Genomic DNA, 13774 nt, shown 5'->3' with positions numbered 1-13774 from the left:
GAGTATCCCTCCAAAATCAGAACATTACAGCAGGACACACCTTAAATTTACACTTAAAAAGTCTGTACTACCATGAGCTCGCCTTTCTTCTCAAGCATTTGTAACCATCCTACCTGTGTTTTTAGAAGCAAAACCCAATATCCAGTTTCTATATGGAGTAATAATAAAGATAAGGCTCCAAGCTTCAAATCTTGAGGGAAGGGAGTTCTAATTTTTTGTGGAAACATTTCAAAGCTATTCTGTATGTAAGACAACATTCAAGACACTCCTCCCTCATTTTCTGCTTGCATGTTGGATCAATATAAGAGCTGAATGTGGGCCCAGCCTTACAGAAGAGCACTGCTCTTCCCACTATGTGTCAGAGTGTGGTTCACGCATCCCTAAAAACTCCACAGCACCCTGCCCTGTCCACCAGTACCCGACCATTCTATTTCTCAGTCTACCAGAGGTCGATGGTAAAGGAGGGTGTGAGGGGAGAAAAAGAAAAGTCACAGGGCTGGGGAATAAGTGAGAGAAAGCAAATAAGAAAGATATTGGGTTTTTTTGTTTGTTTGTTTTTAAGTTTTCTTCAGGTACTTCAGGTAGCGGTCCCCAGAACAACGGAGAAAGGGCTATGTCGAGACAGCATCTTTCTTTCCCTAACTTTTTACAAGGCTGACCTGTCATTTCTCATCTATAAACTCCTGTAACAGGTCTTTAAAAATCTCCAACCATTACTATTTCTGAGAGTGCCAATAAGTCACTTATTTTATTGCCCAGTGTGTAAAATAGTGTTAGATACTTAGCGCCTTAAGTTTCAGTGGGTAATAACTGCAAGACCCTGTCCAGCAACTAATGAATTCTCAAGGGACACTAATCATAAAGGGGCACAATGTTCTGGATATACAATGGAACAGACTGGAACTCACGGAAGATACAGGACTCAAAACAATCTGTCACAAATGACACCCAGTAAAGAAGCCATTTGTCAAACATTTGGCGAACTGCATTGCTAGATTCCTTCGGAATCCCCTTATAAGTCTAACATATGCTCCCCGTGGTTATCGCCGTGCTGGGAGCTATAATTTCTGGAAACTGATCTATTATGGCACTATCCCTTTCCTTCTGGCATCTGAAGAAGGTAGCAGGAGATTAAACCTACTGGCTGCTATTTTTTTACCACAGCGCAGCAAGTGGGAGGCCTCAGACAGCTGGGGTTGGGCTGACAGGGAGGGGGCAGCGGGGGGAATGATACAAAAGTGCCCACCGCCTGGCGGTTCAGGGGCCACTTCTTACACAGGTGTTAGCAAAGTTTTAACATTTTTTCACTTAATATTTCTGAACATAGCTTCCCCAAAAGCTAATTATGGTACACAACGCCCATTGCCAAAACTTTATAGTTTTAAAAAAATGAGGAACATAAATGGTTTACTTTCTTATCAATTATCACACAACCTCAAGTAAATCTAGTTTCACTGAGTCTTTACCCGTCTTTCTTCTTCTGGTAAAATAGTTTCCTTCGGGTCCCTCACTCCATGTCTCCTCAGCAGGTTCCTCCTCCGACCTGCATTCTCCATGAGTGTATGCATCTCTCTTCTACTCCGCTTTCATCTTTTCAAACTATCACTGTCTCTACTTATCCTACAAGTGTGTGTGAGTTATATCTGGGTCTCCTTTAGGACACATTAATGCTTTTATGTTGACTCTAAAAATCCAGAAAACATTATACTAAATTTATAATTTCCTCTCAGTTTGCATTGCAAGCTGCAATCTTTAGAACACTTTGACAGTTACGATTTTGTTATTTAAACATTTATATACTTAAAATACTCATATGATCCTTAGTATTTTTACTAATTACAAAGATAACTAGAGTACTTTATAATAAATTTTATGAGCAAAGCTGCATAAAATTTTGAAAGGACAACATTTAGTAAGTCTGTAATGCTTCTAAATCAGGGATTCTCAACATGTGGGCCAGGACCCCTTTGGGGGTCATATATCAGATATTTACACAATTCATAACAGTAGAAAAACTACAGTTATGAAGTAGTAACAGTAATTTTTTGGTTGGGGGTCAGCACAACATGAGGGACTACTAAAGGGTCACAGCTTTAGGAAGATCGCAAGTCACTGTTCTAAATGAGAAACTAAAAAGGAAAGAGGTAAAAGGTAACAAATTACCTTCCCATTCATCCTTGATATGATCTCTGACATTCAGATTGATGGTGACATCTGCACGGACTCGGGTCGGCCAGTTTTCACCAATGTTAGGTTTGGCAACCTCAACGACAGTAAAAGCCACAATGGGCTGAGCCATTCGTGCCCAACCACCAAATACTACGCCACCATACTCAGACTGCCTGAAAAGCCAAAGCAGTGGATGATTACACAAACAGGAACTTTACAACTTATACAAGTAAAACTTGGGGGATACATGCTTAGCTCACGGTTAAGTGCTAGCTAGCCCTGGTTACCCAGGGTAGGGGCTCTTTCTTCTTAAAGAATGAAGAGTATTCTACACTGCATATATAGCCACACACTTCCTTTACTCTTTCTTCTCTACACAGACACAGACTGTTCCCTATCTTGCTGTTGACAACAGTGCTGCTAAGCGCACAAAGAACATGTATTTCTTCAAGACAGTGATTTTATTTTCTATTACTGGGGAATGTCCATACAGTATTCTATAACGGCTGTACCATTATAGTCCCAAGAACACTGCATAAGCTTTTTTTTTCATTTTCTTAATAATCTTGCCAATAGCTGTCTTCCTTCTCAACAAGGATGAGTGTCTGGAAGTCTATTTCCTGCAGAGTAGAGGCCTGAGCGCTGTTTGTTTATAGCTGTTGACCACCTTTATATCTTTATTACAATCACCCACTTAGGATGTCTGCCATTTTTTCAACTTAAATTTTTTATGTGTGCGTTAAGTTGTCTATGTTCCTTATACTTCTGATATAAATCCTTAATTAGATATGAGCTGCAAGTATTTCTTTACACATCATAGATTTCCTTCTTTTTTTTTTTGGACAGAGACTTGTTAATTTAATGTTTTTCTACTCACTGTTACTATATCTTTGTTTTTGCTTCCTCTGTTTTTGGTGTTATAATCCAAGACAAAAATCAAAGCAAAAGTAAAAATGTTTAGAGCAATGCTATGGAAATCGTCTGTTTTCTTCCAGACATTTCGTGGTCTCAAGAGTTAATCTGTCTGAGTCCATGTTGATGCTGCAATGACCTGATTTCTTCTGGGTTCCGCACGCAGATCTAGTTTCCTCTATTGCAGACACTCTTCCTGCTTGACAGTGCATTCTCAGCACAAGTGTCACATGCGCACAGTCTCTCTCCTGGGCTTTCCACTGTTATCTATTTGCATATGACCCTAGTTTTTGTTGTTTGTTTGTTTTCTTTTTTTGGTTTTTTTTTGTTTGTTTTTCTCAAAAAAAAAGAAAAGAAAACAAAGGGTTTCCCTGAGTAACAGCTCTGGTTGCTCTGGAACTCAATCTATAGACCAGGATGGTCTTGAACTCAAGATCCACCCATCTGCCTCTGTCTCCCAAGGGCTGGGCTTAAAGGTGTGAGCCACAACTGGAATATGCCCCCACCCCTTTTTGGTCTACTGCGCACTATTTTGATGACAGTAGTTTTATAACATATTTGAAGTCAGGAAAGGCAAGGCCTCCAGTTCCACTGTTCTTGATAGAAACTGCTTCAGCTACTCTGTCTTTTTCCCTACTGGAATCTCCTAAGGCTTTTGCTTATCTGGTGTCTCCTTCATTTCTAAAGGACAGTTCTACTTAGGTTTATTTGATCCTTTCCTCTCTTCAAATAATTTCAACTATTAACATTTTATCTTTTGTTCTTTACATTCTTATATAATATTTATTATTTACTTATTTTAATTTCATTTTACATTCCAACCACAGTTTTTTCTCCCATCCCTCATCCTTCCCCTTCCCCTCCAAAAAACTATTATTTAAATAAAAACTTAAAAATGTGGAAGAATCTTCATTGGGATATACTACTTTAAATCACTTACAAGTATCTATCTACTCACTTAAAAAAGATCAGAGGGGAAGTTGAGTTAACTGCTAACAACCAGCAGCAATCCCCAAATACTCATTCCTATCTATGTTAAAGTGCATTAATAACTAACTTTACATTAGATGGTGCAATTGGAACATAAACTAAGGCAGAACTTTAAAAATTACATTTAACATTAATTACAAAAATAACATTAAATTACATTTACTATGAAGATTATGTGCTGTAACTAAAACCTATACAACTTTATTTATTTTTTACTATACAACTTTATAACATCAGAGAAAAACTAAGAATAAAAATTGTGCAATGGTTAGCACTGGAACAGCTCTCGAAGGCATGGCAGTGTGCTTAAAACCTTATAAAACAGTCTCTACCTCTTTTTACCCCATGACAGTTAACACTGCCTTGTGGAACTCATTTACTGTAAATGTACAATCCAAGAGTTTTAGTAAATGTATACAATATGTATCCACAATCACAATCCAACTTTAGAACATTTGTATCACCCCTGAATGCCTTTGTCCAATAGTAGTAAGTTTCTGTGCACCCAAGGCAACCACTAAATCCGGGCCTTTCAGTCTTATTTCTTACAGAACTGAAACTTAGAACATAAAAAGGACAAACTTCTGCCACTTGGAAGCAAATCACCTTTTACTGCTGTCTACACGAAAACGTGACCTAAAACGTGTACTGTGCAATAGTGCCTGGGTTTCTTTCCTCCACCCCACAGTGTGACCAGCCCTGCAGCAATTTCTTCATGTGCACCAGTGGCAAAACTTTAGAACGATTTATTATTTCAAATGTGAACAAACTCCAAAAGCAACATTTTCTTTCTTATATCAAAAGATGAGTAATTTTAAGAGATCCTCTATTATTAGAGAATAAAAACCATGAGTAATTGTTTGTTTTCTTTGTGTGTGTGTTTGATATTTAAATTAAATGTACAAGTGAATTCTATTTACTTAAGTGCTAGTTAATAAATCCCTATTTTGCAAAATGGCCAAAATTAGGCTCTGAATCTAGGCATATAAATGCAAGGTAACCATAAATTGTAAAGGAATTTCTGCATCAAGTGCTCCCACAGGGTCCGAACAATGGGCAATAATTTCAGCAAAGATGTGGGCAGGGATGAGCAGCCAGTGGATATACAAATATCATAATCCTAGCCTACTTACTGACTCAACTGATTATTAAGTCAAAAATACTTGTGTTAGGTTTTATAGTCTTGTCCAGAATAACTTCTCACATAATAATTAAAAAACTAGAACTGTGTATAAAATAAAATATGGATGTGAAAAAATAGAACATAATCACATTGCCTGTGGCCCGCTTTCTATGGTGAGGAAAAGGGAGAAGGCTGGAAGATACCTAAGGAGCTTCACACTCCAGCAACCATTAAGTTTTTCATACAAAGTCAGTAACATTGCATGTGTGTACATACTGTGCCTGACAGGTAATGAAGATACACTTCATGACTCAATTTTATTAATAAGCAAATACATACTTTTAATATACATAATCATTGACTATAAACAGTGAAGGAATACCCAAAATCTCTAGGGTAAAATTCAAAAACTAACCTTCACCAATCTCATAGTGTAACACTGTCTACCACGGCTGGAACAAAAGGCTTTTCTTAAAGAAACTCTCCAGATAAAGTCAAAGATAGAGAGAAACAGAAGAAATCCTCATGTAAATAGACCTGTAGGTGAACCTTACAAGGTTAGTCCCAATGTGCTACTCATAGAATGTTCTGAAACACCCAAGACCCTAGACAGTTCCTCTGGGCACTGACTCACACTTCCCACTACAGTTATGGGAGCAACTGTGGGAGAGGAGATCTCCATTCCTGTAAACTCCACCCAAGACTAACAGACTTGCCCTATACAGGACTGCTGGCCAGCACACATCCTCCCCACTTTACCCTGCTACTACCATCTAAGCGAATCTTGTCTACATTTCTCCCCCTCCCTGACTAAAATGACCTCTCCTCCCTTCTCCCCAGTTCTCCAGCCACATCTCCAGGTACTTAGACACATAGTTCACATTTTAATACCTCAGAAGTAAATTCGCATTTTAAAAATTCTCGTGAGTATCTTTGACAGGTATCTTCATATTACTAACACACTGATTTTCTTAACACAGAGTATCATTTTACTGTAGACACATTTCTTCATTATAAATGGCATCAATTTACTGACCATGGCTTCATTCTGCTGACACTGTCCTCGATGTCTTGTCTAATTTCGTAAGTTGATTCCAAGCGGAAGAGATTAAAGTTCCTCAGGAGGTAGTCATGTAGAGTTAGAAACTGCAAATTCAATTTGGGGAGAGCAAGACAGCCTGAAAAAGAAAACATCATTGGTGATAGCATTATTTTTTGAATCAGCCATCTGATCTAAATAAAAAAAAAAACGCACCAGCTACTAGGGAAGCAGCTACTGATGACGTGAAACACAGACAGAGCCTCACACTTCCATCTGCTCAGACACTAAGGCTAGACTAGCACAGACTACCTTTTGAAAACTGAGGGCACAGATACAACTATTCATAAAAGTAATCTATATCAGCATTTCACACGCAAACTGTGCTTCTTAAATGTTTGCTGAGAAACTGAACACTAGCTAGTACAGGCTCCAGGAACTTAAAAGCTCCTTCCCCTTCATGCCATCCAAATCCTGAAGTGTATAACATTAGCATAAACTCACAATGTGACAGATTACTATGCAAACTTAATTATGATGCTGTCACTTTGCCTAAAGAGAACTCCAAGCATTCCTTTGGGTAGACTTTAAGGTCAAGGCACTGCCTATGTGTTATTCCATCCCTTCTCTTCTCTGTCAGTGAATGAAGTCTTACCCTTATTTAGAGATCAAGTAGTCCACAGCATTATCAAAGTAATCCTTAAAGCCACAATACATTTAACGGACAAATTACACTTTTGTAATCATTATCTAAAGTATAACAGTAATAAAAGAACTGAAAGAAATGATGTGCAAAATACTCATATCATTTTTAATAGTAGATACTGACTTGCAATCTGACTCAGCATCTCGCTCTCAGGCACAGGTTGAAGGAAAGGTGTCTCATTTTCATTTAAAACAAAACAAAAACCCATTAACACCTTGTAACCTCCATTGAATTAAAAATGGCAACACAGAAGGGAATAGGTTCCTCATAGCATCCTTGTCTATATGTGTGGCACCTTGCTTTCATCTGGTCTCCTCCCTCTGTTCCTCTAGAAGTCCTTCCCTAATTAGCCCAGCCTCTACTTTATTATTACATGGATTCCTGATTTAGAATATATGTATACTGTGTGAAGGTGCACTGCTGTGACTGATGTAATAAAAAGCGCAACAGCCAATAGGTAGCCAGGAGGTATAGGTGGGATTTCTGGATAAAGAAAGGAGGAGAATTTAGGTGTGTAATAGATGCCAGGAGACACAGAGAGGAAACAGGAAGTGCAAGATGGAAGAGAGGTAACACCACATGATGGAACATAGATTAATATAAAAGGGTTAATTTAAATTATAGGAGCTAGTTAGGAACAAGCCTAAGCTATAGGCTGAACTTTCATAGAAAGTCTCCATGTCATAGTTTGGAAGCTGGCTGGAGGGACAGAGAAAGACCTGTTACAGATGGTGTCCAATGTGGGGGCATGTATTTACAAATAGGACCTGAGAAAGCTTAAAAAGTTCCCAACACACAAACATGGAACCAGATGAGGATTCCTAGTCCCAGTTTCTCAGGCTGGTGGCAGCGCATAGAGACACGGCTCTCCACTTCTGCCTATGGGTGGGAGTCAGCTCCCAGAGCACAGTGCAGTGCCATGTGCTAAGCTGAGCCATGTGGCAGGTGACCTGGCAGTTTAAGATTTGTCTCATGTGGTCAGAGAATGCTACAGATGTTTAGTAAAGCCAGGTCCAGACACAAGAAAACCCTCTATAAAAGTACAGTATGTTTAAACATGCTTAGAAGCTGAAGAAAGAAAATGGATATAGACAGTCATAGAAAAATTAGTTTAAAAATAATAAAGTCTTTAAAGAGGAGAGTAAAAAGCCACATAAAGATGGTAAATTGGGCATCTGGATCCTGTATGGTGTTTTGCTGACTGAATTTTTTTTAATGTTAATGAACAACAGTTGCTGAGAGACATTCAATTGTGGAATGGACTGCTAAATTAAAACAAAAAGCCATCTTTAGCTGACTTGTATACACCACACATTCTACACTTCTGTGAATACAAATACATATGTTACCTTTAAAAGTTTCTATGTTTTCAGAAAAAAAGGATCAGACACCAAAATAAGACAAGCAGCCCAGGTGATCCAGCTTCTAAGAAAGCCTGTTAGTTTCCCCAAAACTTCAAAGTTGCTAGCTGAGATGGTCCAGCCTCACAGACTAACCAGCCAGAACTTCAGACGAGTCTTATACTTTCCCATCACAAGACTGGACAATAGCTAGCTCTTCTAGGACCTGAACATTATCCCAAATAGTCTCAGAATCACCCCTAGGCAGCAGGAAGCAGTCTACAGAACATGATGCCCACATTCCTAGGAGGTGGGATGGGTGGTTTGGGAGTCATTCAGTGGGTTATGGATGTTTGTCACTGTTTAGGGGGGTTGGTTACAAGTTGTTATTGGTCAAGATCGGGAAAAAAGCTGATAAAAGGAGATTAAGTCAAGGATCTCATCTAAAGGGGAAATTAAAGGTGTGCACCACCACTACCACCTGGCACTGGCTTATGTTGTTTCAATATAATTATTTCCAATTGCACATACTTTCTGAGGGTAGATTTCAGAAATTCCAGGAAATATTTGGAAGAGCAGCCATTGAAAGAATTGTGACTAATTTAGAGTCATCACTAGTATAATACCACTGGTACACTTAGGCCAAATTCTCTGCTTCAGTGTATTAGTAGGTAGTTTTGAAACAAAACTACAGGCTCAATAGGTAGTATATACACTTGGGAGCTTAAGGAGACAGAAGTTCAAAACCAGCCTAAAGCACATTTCAGGTTAGTTTGCACAGTATGATATCTTGGCTCAAAATATTAAAAACAAAAATAAAAATTAAGAACCCCAAACATTTGTTACCAATAGCTGTTATGTATTTTATATCATGTATTCATTCAAGCCTTCACAAAGAACTTTAAGAACGCTCTAACAGAGCTGTTGAAAGGCAAGTCTACTGAACACTGACACAATGAAGCTGTGCTTTCTGCATTCTTAAGTCTCCTTATAAACAGCCTTGTGCTTTAATAACCATATTTTATATAGGGCAACATATCTTACGGTATGGTTACATTGAATACAAATCCTTATCCTAAGCATTCAAAGTTCTCATTCTTTCTAGCTTCTAATATTAACTTCAGAACACGGAAACATAGCCTATGTACAGAGGAGTTGGTGTGCATTTCAGCCACATATGAAGAAATTAAGTTTATGTCACATCTGAAGCTCTGTATTCTTCACTTGTGTTCCTTTACCCACCTTCCCCAGAATAGTACTCAGTTGGGACAATGTTTTCATCCCATATAATTTTCTCGGTTGGATACAAAGGCATCTGATTCAGTTGCTGAATCTGAGATATCCGGCGTTCATGACGAGACACCTGCAGGAAAGAACAGATTTGTGCAGAACATGAGCAACACTACGGTTTACCCAGAGCAACTGGGACAGGCCCGCCGTATGCACGGGTCAAGAAATTCCTGTCTTTCAGTCACTGAGGCACTTCAAGGAGACTTCACTTTCCTCTTCCTGTTTTCCCTCATAAATCACAGAATAAGGCGGCATCAATCAAATGTACTGGAGCCAATCCCAGCTCCTCCATTTATAAGGAAGTTACTATAAGCTTCTTAATCTTAGTTATTTCTTAGTAAAACATATGAAGCATCAGTCTATCAGAGGTCTATGAAAATGAAATGGGATACTGTAAACTGTATCAAACTCCGTGGTACATGCCTAGAGTTTCAGAACTGTAGCATCTATGTAAAAACCAAAGAAACATTCCAAACAAAAATTTGGAATCCTGGATTTAATTTTCATGCTTCTACTAAGAATCTCATATAATCTGAGAAATTTTATGAATCCCCTGGTCTGAATCTTCTCACTGTAAAATGACAGGGTAAGCTGTACTTCCCCTTCAGTAATGATCTCTACATATGCTTAATACCGTAGCTGTGCATCTCACATACAAACACGCCTGTTTTCTAATTAACAATGCCAAAATGACACTGGTTTTTCTATGAGAAAGATCCCTGGGAAGGGTCTGTATTTCTTTTGTTCACAAAAACTTTTAGTAGTGGTACCAACAGCCTGACTCAAAAGAGATTTTACATCGCTAGAAAAGAGCTCAGGGAATTTTTAGGAAGCATGTGCGGTTATAGACAGTGACAAGTGACTTGTAGGAGGACAGACAGAGATAGCAATCTAAGACACACTTCACAGAGTAAGCATGCAAGATAAAAAGCATTTTCCACACTAGAACTAATTTAAAATGCTCCTCGAGGCTTTGTCCCCAAATGACACTCAAACACCTGTCACTAAGCTTTAAACACCTGTTAACAAATAGTTTCTCGTCTCTACTCCCCAATTCATCTTTCCAACAGTGAAGGATTATGTTCTATCTCATGTATTAAAAATATAAGCTTGGAAAATAAATCACAGAGTGGTACATCTAGTATGGTTCAACATGCGTAAGAAAAATCAATAAATACATGGATATTTATTTATTGCTTAGAAACAAATGTCTGAAATAGATAAAAAGCCAATCAACCTTAAAATAGTAAAGAAAAAAACACAAACAAAACAAAACCTAAAATAACCATTTTAAATCCTCCCTTCTACACCCTAGAAAAAATAAGAAAAGTGGTCAGATCAAGGCTGGTGAGAAGGAAGTAGACACGCTCATCAGACTGTTAGTGGCAATCTACACATTTTGGAGGATAACCAGGCAGCCTCTTTTTCGTTGTAGATAAACACACACATCAGATTACCAGTTTCTGGTTCTGATTAAATGTCCACATATGGGTATACACACATACACACACACACACACACACACACACACACACACACACACACACACTGCAGCAGTACCTGTAAAGGTGAAAACTATCAACAACTTAAAGAGCCAGTAGCTGCAACATTGTTAAATAGTCATCTGTTCCAGAAAATGCTGTACTGAAGGGAGAAGGTATCCTTATACTGCACAGCGAACTAAATTCCCAAAGAAGGTGAAATGAAAATGATACTAATTTTTTGATCCTGGAATTACTTGAATCTTTGCTCCTTTGGTACTGGAGACCAATGTACATATAGCATTGAAAATATTGTATAAGCACTCTATCACTGAGCTACATGCCTGACTTGAATTTTGACCTACAGAAGTTCTAAATTATAGCAATAAAATGTACTCTACTATTACTCAGATAATTAAGTCATATGTGTGTGTGTGTGTGTGTGTGTGTGTGTGTGCATGTGAAAACTTTAGAAGGGTGTAAGTAAGTGCAGAATTCTGAGTAACAGGAGAAGGCCAGGTGGATAAGTTCTTCACTCCTTAACTTTAACCACTGTGGGACTATACATTTATGAAGTAAAACAATATAAACTCAAAAAAAAAAAACCCAGCAACAATAGCATATCAGTCCCTGCTCCAACAAAAACTATGTTTCTATAAAGCAACACAAAACTAGAAAAAATATCAGTTTAAAAATTAAAGCCCCTCATCACCAAAACTAACTGAAAAGTGCTCATAATTCTTAAGTTACTTAGGGATAATTCACTATACTTCTAAATTATTAAGTTTATATTATCAATATTACCTAATATTTGAATACATTAAATTTGAATAATCACCTTTTCAATAACCACATGACCACGGTCATCCACAAGCCCTGTGTCTAACCATGGTCTCTTAACTCTGTACCCCAAGAGCATTAGTTCAGTAACACAGAAGCTCATCTGTGATAAATGAATTTCTGCCATAAGGGAGCTTAAAGGCATGAAAGATGCAGTTAACGAAATTAAAGAAATGAAAACCAAGTCTGACCAAAATAGGTAGACAGGTCAAAGTAAATTACTGAATCAGTATGCAGACGTCAATACTGTTTATATCTCTATGAGGGATTCAAAAAGGCAGTAAAATACTGAGAACATTAATATTTACCAGCAATTCTAGAAGAAATTCTTTTTCAAAAGTTGTGTCTTCATTTTTAGGAAGCGTTGGCAAGAGGCAGAGGTATGATGCCACCTGGTGGAGTGTGTTTGAACTGCAGAATGGAGAATAGTTTATTCAGATCAATTTACTTTGGAAACAGTTTTTTTTTCTTTTTTCTTTTCTTTTTCTTTTTTTGGTTTTCCGAGACAAGGTTTCTCTGTAGCTTCAGAGCCTGTTCTGAAACTAGCTCTTATAGACCAGGATGTTCTCAAACTCACAGAGATCCACCTCCCTCTGCCACCCAAGTATAGGGATTAAAGGTGTGCACACCACACACCACCATGCCGCTGGTTTCTTACTTTTACCTTAAAAAGTAGACGTAACCCCAGGCCATAGGCATCAAAACAGACAAACAAACAAAAAAAAACCAGCAACGACAAAAACTAAAAACAGGGATACAAACTTCTGAAGTATTTTCTGGGGACCTGAAATCCACTGAAGGACTCTGCAAGGACACCACTTTTTGTTTGGGCCAGAGCCCAGCTAGCTCTTGGATGTACTGCCTCCTTACTCCCACAAGGACTATCTAAAGCCAGTTTCACTTAAGAATGACCTTGATAAAATAGAAAACATTTCTACTGAAAAAGTTACCAACACTGGACTCTTAGAGAGACATTTTAAAGAAGTATGTGACAAAATTCAAAGTATGTATTTTACACGTAATTTTTTATGTGAAAAAAGATAAATAATCCTTATTTTGCCTTTTATTAACAGTATTTTCTTTTATCAACCAAAAATTTTTCTTATGTCTTTTATATCAAGCCTCTCTTTTTCATTCCAAACCTCCCTAAACTGCTAATCTATTTTCAATTTTGTTTTCCAGGTCAAATAAATGGTCTAGCTTTTTACATTGGCTATGTAATGCACTGATATTCAACAGCAAAGCAATCAAGGAGTACAATGGGGAGCACTACTAGCATGACTGTAATACCTATAAGATCCCTGACTGTTTTAAATACATAGGAAATAAGGAAGTAAATAAGCTCGTAACTATTAACTTCCAAAAAATACAGTTATTGGATATGTACTAGACAGTATTATTGATGTTACATATCTTAAAACCACAAAATTTAGCTACGTCATACCGTTAATATCAAACATGAAGCTTTTACTAGTTTCTGTTATTTTCTGCTTATGACTACAACAGCAATGTACTAAGGAAGAATGCTGTTCTTTTCATGTCGTCTTACCTGAGAGGCCCAAAGAACTTTACCAAGGAATCCCGGGCATCTACTTCTGCCACATTGGAAAGGGCGAAGTCATAGAGTTCGGGGAAGTGCGCAAAAGCAGCTCTCTAGAAAAGCCAACCCATCAACAGTCAACGCCTGTGCATCAACACAACCACCTGGGATTCCTAGGCCATATGGGGATAGCATGTTGTTCAGCCTCCATGGGTTTGTGTACTTTCATTTCTCTTGCTGTTGATATCTAGCTTTATTCCGTTATGGTTAGATAAAATACACGTGTTATTTCATTCTCTTGTATTTGTTGAGGCTTGCTTTTTGTCTTAGTATGTGAAATATTT

General features: G+C 37.9%; 1 protein-coding gene across 1 annotated transcript in view; it reads right to left on the bottom strand.

Annotated features, from left to right (window-relative positions):
• The window catches only part of Aqr (aquarius intron-binding spliceosomal factor), a 76087-nt gene that overhangs the window by 33685 nt on the left and 28628 nt on the right, over positions 1 to 13774 (bottom strand). The window contains exons 13-17 of the mRNA XM_038330896.2: positions 13440 to 13543; positions 12199 to 12301; positions 9522 to 9642; positions 6231 to 6372; positions 2164 to 2342 (exon numbers count right to left, since the gene is read on the bottom strand). Of these exons, the coding sequence (XP_038186824.1) occupies positions 2164 to 2342; positions 6231 to 6372; positions 9522 to 9642; positions 12199 to 12301; positions 13440 to 13543 (649 nt within the window). The remainder of the gene's footprint in view (positions 1 to 2163; positions 2343 to 6230; positions 6373 to 9521; positions 9643 to 12198; positions 12302 to 13439; positions 13544 to 13774) is intronic.

Source organism: Arvicola amphibius, chromosome 5 (genome assembly GCF_903992535.2).
Source record: "Arvicola amphibius chromosome 5, mArvAmp1.2, whole genome shotgun sequence".
Taxonomy (NCBI): domain Eukaryota; kingdom Metazoa; phylum Chordata; class Mammalia; order Rodentia; family Cricetidae; genus Arvicola; species Arvicola amphibius.
Note: the sequence above shows the minus strand (reverse complement) of the source record. Positions and strands in the feature narration are given on the sequence as shown.